The 4,171-nt window shown below is 36.9% G+C and overlaps 1 protein-coding gene across 1 annotated transcript; it reads left to right on the top strand.

The window, feature by feature from the left end:
- The first annotated feature begins 651 nt into the window (after positions 1 to 651).
- Positions 652 to 3,086, top strand: LOC135696139 (protein phosphatase 1 regulatory subunit 3B-B-like). Its single transcript, XM_065215422.2, has one exon. The coding sequence runs from the start codon at positions 737 to 739 to the stop codon at positions 1,664 to 1,666; it is 930 nt and encodes a 309-aa protein (XP_065071494.1). The 5' UTR covers positions 652 to 736; the 3' UTR covers positions 1,667 to 3,086.
- The last annotated feature ends 1,085 nt before the right edge of the window (positions 3,087 to 4,171 follow it).

The following is a 4,171-nucleotide window of genomic DNA, read 5'->3' as shown; positions in this document are numbered from 1 at the left end:
TAATTTTGTCTCGTTGGGCCAAATTATAAAACTTTTAACATACCTTAAACACATGAAACAATTTTTACGTATAGCCCAGTGTTGTAGTGCTATCAAAATAACAAGAGGGGCTCTTGCATAAAATGTTGAGAAAAACAATAGCAAAAGTAGAAATTTGCCAACTTTTCGCATTAACAAGCAGTACTATACACCCCTGGTATAGCCTATTCACTTATCTTTTCCAAACTCCAAACATGGACCCATGGCACAAAATAGAGAAAAGGGGATACCATTCCAAAAAATTCCCTTGCGTTGCTTGCAGTCATTTTGTAGAGGTAGACTAGTTGCAACTAACCAGTGAAAGCTTCTCATTTTGCTTTGGCCGATTTCTAATGGCCGACTAAACGGTCGAACGGTAGGGCTGTGCCCTCTTTGTTTTGTTTCACGTTTGTTTTTTGCTAGACCTTTTTGATCAGATGTTCGTCGGATGTTCGTCATAGGTCGAATGCTGTTATGTGATTGGCTACTATTACAAAGCATTTGCCAATAAGTTGCTTACTTGGTTTTAATTGGTTTACAGAAATAATCACGAGGGCAGTAAAGGGAATCTCTTTACGCCGATTGGTGAAAGTTAAGTTGTTATAGGAATCACCTAGACTCAACAGCGGCTTTGTCCTCAGTATTTTTAAAAGTTGTGATGTAGAAGAAAATGGTGTAATGTTCGTGGACAGCACGGCTATCTTACAAAGCTAGGAAAATGTCGATCGACTTCAGTGAAAAGCATTTGGCCTTATTTTCGTTCAGACAGTATGGTAGTTTAGGCAGTCGCGAGCTGATTGATGGCTTACAGCTACAGAAGGGTAAATTTATCGACGATTTTGATGGGAAGATTCCGCGTCCTCATTTGAAGGGCAGCAAAGATACCAACGAAATTGTCTGGAAAAGGCCTTTAGACTGTCAGCCAGGAGAACATCCTGTAAAACCATGTCTACTGGTGCCGAAGGAAGAAGGTTCGAGCGAAAAAATAGAAGTTCGGAAAGCAAAGTCAGTTCACTTCGCGGACAGTTGTGGCCTAGCTCTCACCTCTGTTTCATACCTGTTCGATAATGAAGACGAACTATTTGCCTTTAAAAATTTTAGTAGAAGTAAAGGCCTTGTTGTGCGAAATTCATTCCCGTCAATCGGAGGTAAGAAAAAAGGAACGACAGAAGAAAAGAAGAGTAAGCTTTTAAATTTTGTTCAACCAATTACCTTAACGAACTTTCAAGAAAAGGTGATAGAGAATCGAGTTTGTCTGGAGAATGTTGTGATTCGAGAGTACAGTATTTTTGGAACGATTTCTGTTTCTAATATCGATTTCCAGAAGAATGTTTCTGTACGTTACACATTTGATAAGTGGCGAAGTTGCCATGATGCCAAAGGCACCTTTGTGAGTGGAACAAGTACTGGGAAAACTGACTCCTTTTCGTTTGAGATTCCAGTTTCTGGAGACGATAAAGGAGACACTGTCAACGTTGAATTTTGCGTATGTTACGAGACTCCCTCGGGTACTTATTGGGATAATAATAAGCAACAAAATTACAAGATTCTTTTCTACCCGAACAAAACCAGTCAAAGCATACAGGACAACCTGGAAGGATTTAGTTTGCTCGCGAAGGACAATCAATTCGCTGGACTGAATTCCTAGTCGAGACAAATCCGTATTCGTTTGCGTGAATTGCTGCACGTCTTGCTGGTATGATGTAAGCCAATAAACAAAATGTGTTTTGTCTGCAAACCAATGCTTTCCGTTTGAAAGGGTCGGATTTTGGGTAGTTTTCAATAGATTTCAATGCTGAACGCTGTATATTTGAATGCTTAACAATTACTCCAATAATTAGAGTACTTTACTGTTTTCGTGCTTGAAAACAGGTAAAAGGTTGCCGTATTGAGTGGGCGTTGACGGCACTCTAATACAACTGGTTTGTCTCCGTCTAGCCTTCCCCCTAGACGCCCATTTTGCTTTGTCTAAAACCAGCCACTCGGCTGCTTTCCGATATCTGCTAGGAATAATGAGAGACAATGTTTTTCATACACACTTTTGCCAAGAACAAAAGTATTTCCAGACCCACCATATCACTTTTACAATGCCATTAGGATACTTTAAGAAACTAATTCTTTAAATTTTGCAGAGAATCTAAATACCTGGTGCAAATGCAGGTCTTTTGGCCACTTATTGATAAAGCATTGTCACAGATAGATATTATTAAACTTCAAATTTTAATGTAAGGGAAAGTTTTGTTTTGCTGTAAATAGCTAATTTTCTACAAATTTATATGATAAGAATGTCAGCTATTTTTTGTTACCTCCCACCTTAGTTTTGTTTCTTGGTTTCAGATAAAAGAGTTTCTTTGACTTTTTTTCAATTTTAATCTTCTGCATACTGTAAGATTCTCAGTACAGCTAGATCAGGCTTTTCTAAGAATTTGTACATATATTTCAGGATATGACAAGTGGTTTGTGAGTTTTTGTTTAGTTTTGCTATAATTTTAATCGCAAGCTTCTGAAAATAGAAGAGCATAAGAAATATACAGATTGACTTGTTTCACACGTATTCAACACATTCAAAGTTTAAGCAGCTTTATTATCATCATTTTGTGAGTATGTAAAGATATTTAAAGTTCGTTTACCATGGCCTAATGAAAGTAAGTTTAGAGTAAAGACTACATGAAATTGTGATTCTTTTGTTACAGAGTTCAGTAACCTTTCCAACCAAATATCCATTGTGGAACTGCTCACAATTTGAGATTTGAATTTCATGAAAATACCCGTTAAAGTATGAAAAATTCATGAAATTGTTTCACTAAAATAGCCTATGACTACAACAAATACATTGAGCCAAAATCAACAAAAGAAAACATTTTCAGCTAAAATTTTGGTAGAAATAGGGCTAGGAAGTACAGAGAATAATTCTGCCCCTTGTTGGCCCAATGTTTCAATTGGTGACAGAGCCCTTTTGATAATGGGTTTGAAAGGTTCATGAATGCATCACACATGTAAATAGTATGAATGAATGCTTAATGAAAATGCTTTGCTAATCAAATTCAATAAATTAATGCCATACACAAGAGCTTTTTTTGTGTTGCTTCTGTTAATTAATGGGCAGCCTTTAGGAGGAAGGGGGGTACCTTTTGAAACTTTCAAAACATTCAGGATTGTCAGGTAGGACAGAGTAGTTCTTAAATTTGGCCTCTTGAGATTTATTTTTGCAGTTTTTATCTCTGGACAACTTATCCTTATAAAACACCACAAATTACCTCTAAATATACAAAATCAGTTCAATGTTTTAGAAATTGGGTGAGATATGACCAATGAACGATATTATGTTCTGGAAATTTGCTACATATTTCTGCTGTTCATTAAGTTTAGTGCAGAGACAAAATTACAGTGGTCTGACAGGGGCAGAGCTTGTGCTTGTGTTGCCATATCACAGCTAATTTTTAACACATTACTTGATTTTGCACATTTAGTGATCTATCAGGTTATGTGATCCAAATTCAAAAATTTTGAAAACAGCTTTGTGTAATGTCAAAAACGACGGTACGATTAGTTATGCGGAGGAGAATCCATTTTCATTTTGTCAGTTCATCATTTTAAGATGGCGAGCATATAAAATATCTACAAAAGGCTAATTAAAACCAACCAACTAAACTTTAAAAAACGTAACGCTGTTTGAGTTTGTCGAATAAGTTTGCATAAACCTTGAAGCTCTTCTTGAGCAATTAACCCTCTAACTGACTAAAAACGCAATTTTCTATTTTTTTAACTTATTTCAACATTTTCCTCTCAACTTCTTGGAAAACCTTAAAAATTCCTTCTCACTTCAGATTCCTCCTTTTCCCTTTCAATCGGTCAAAATTCCCGAAAAAAAGATAAATCCTCCCAAGTGGGTGCACTGAGTTTCTGTGACTAGACTCTGGCACCCAGGGAAAGGCCATAACAGTGTAACAACAAGTGATCCGTAGCAGCGTAAACAGGGCCTAAAATTGATTCATGTCAGAAAATTGTATCACAGAACAGGGATTCTTATCCGCCCAAATTGTTTTTTGTTTCTTAGCTCAGTCCAGACTGACTGCTTACGTAAATCACGATATCGCACCACTGATTAGTGCATCGCACTAATTGTGCGCAGCTAGACCTTATGCGCACATGC

Source organism: Rhopilema esculentum, chromosome 14 (genome assembly GCF_057945365.1).
Source record: "Rhopilema esculentum isolate cy_ngs chromosome 14, ASM5794536v1, whole genome shotgun sequence".
NCBI classification, from domain to species: domain Eukaryota; kingdom Metazoa; phylum Cnidaria; class Scyphozoa; order Rhizostomeae; family Rhizostomatidae; genus Rhopilema; species Rhopilema esculentum.
Note: the sequence above shows the minus strand (reverse complement) of the source record. Positions and strands in the feature narration are given on the sequence as shown.

Excerpts from the sequence above, each read along its gene's own strand:
- LOC135696139 (XM_065215422.2), top strand. The coding sequence starts at position 737 with ATGTCGATCGACTTCAGTGAAAAGCATTTGGCCTTATTTTCGTTCAGA.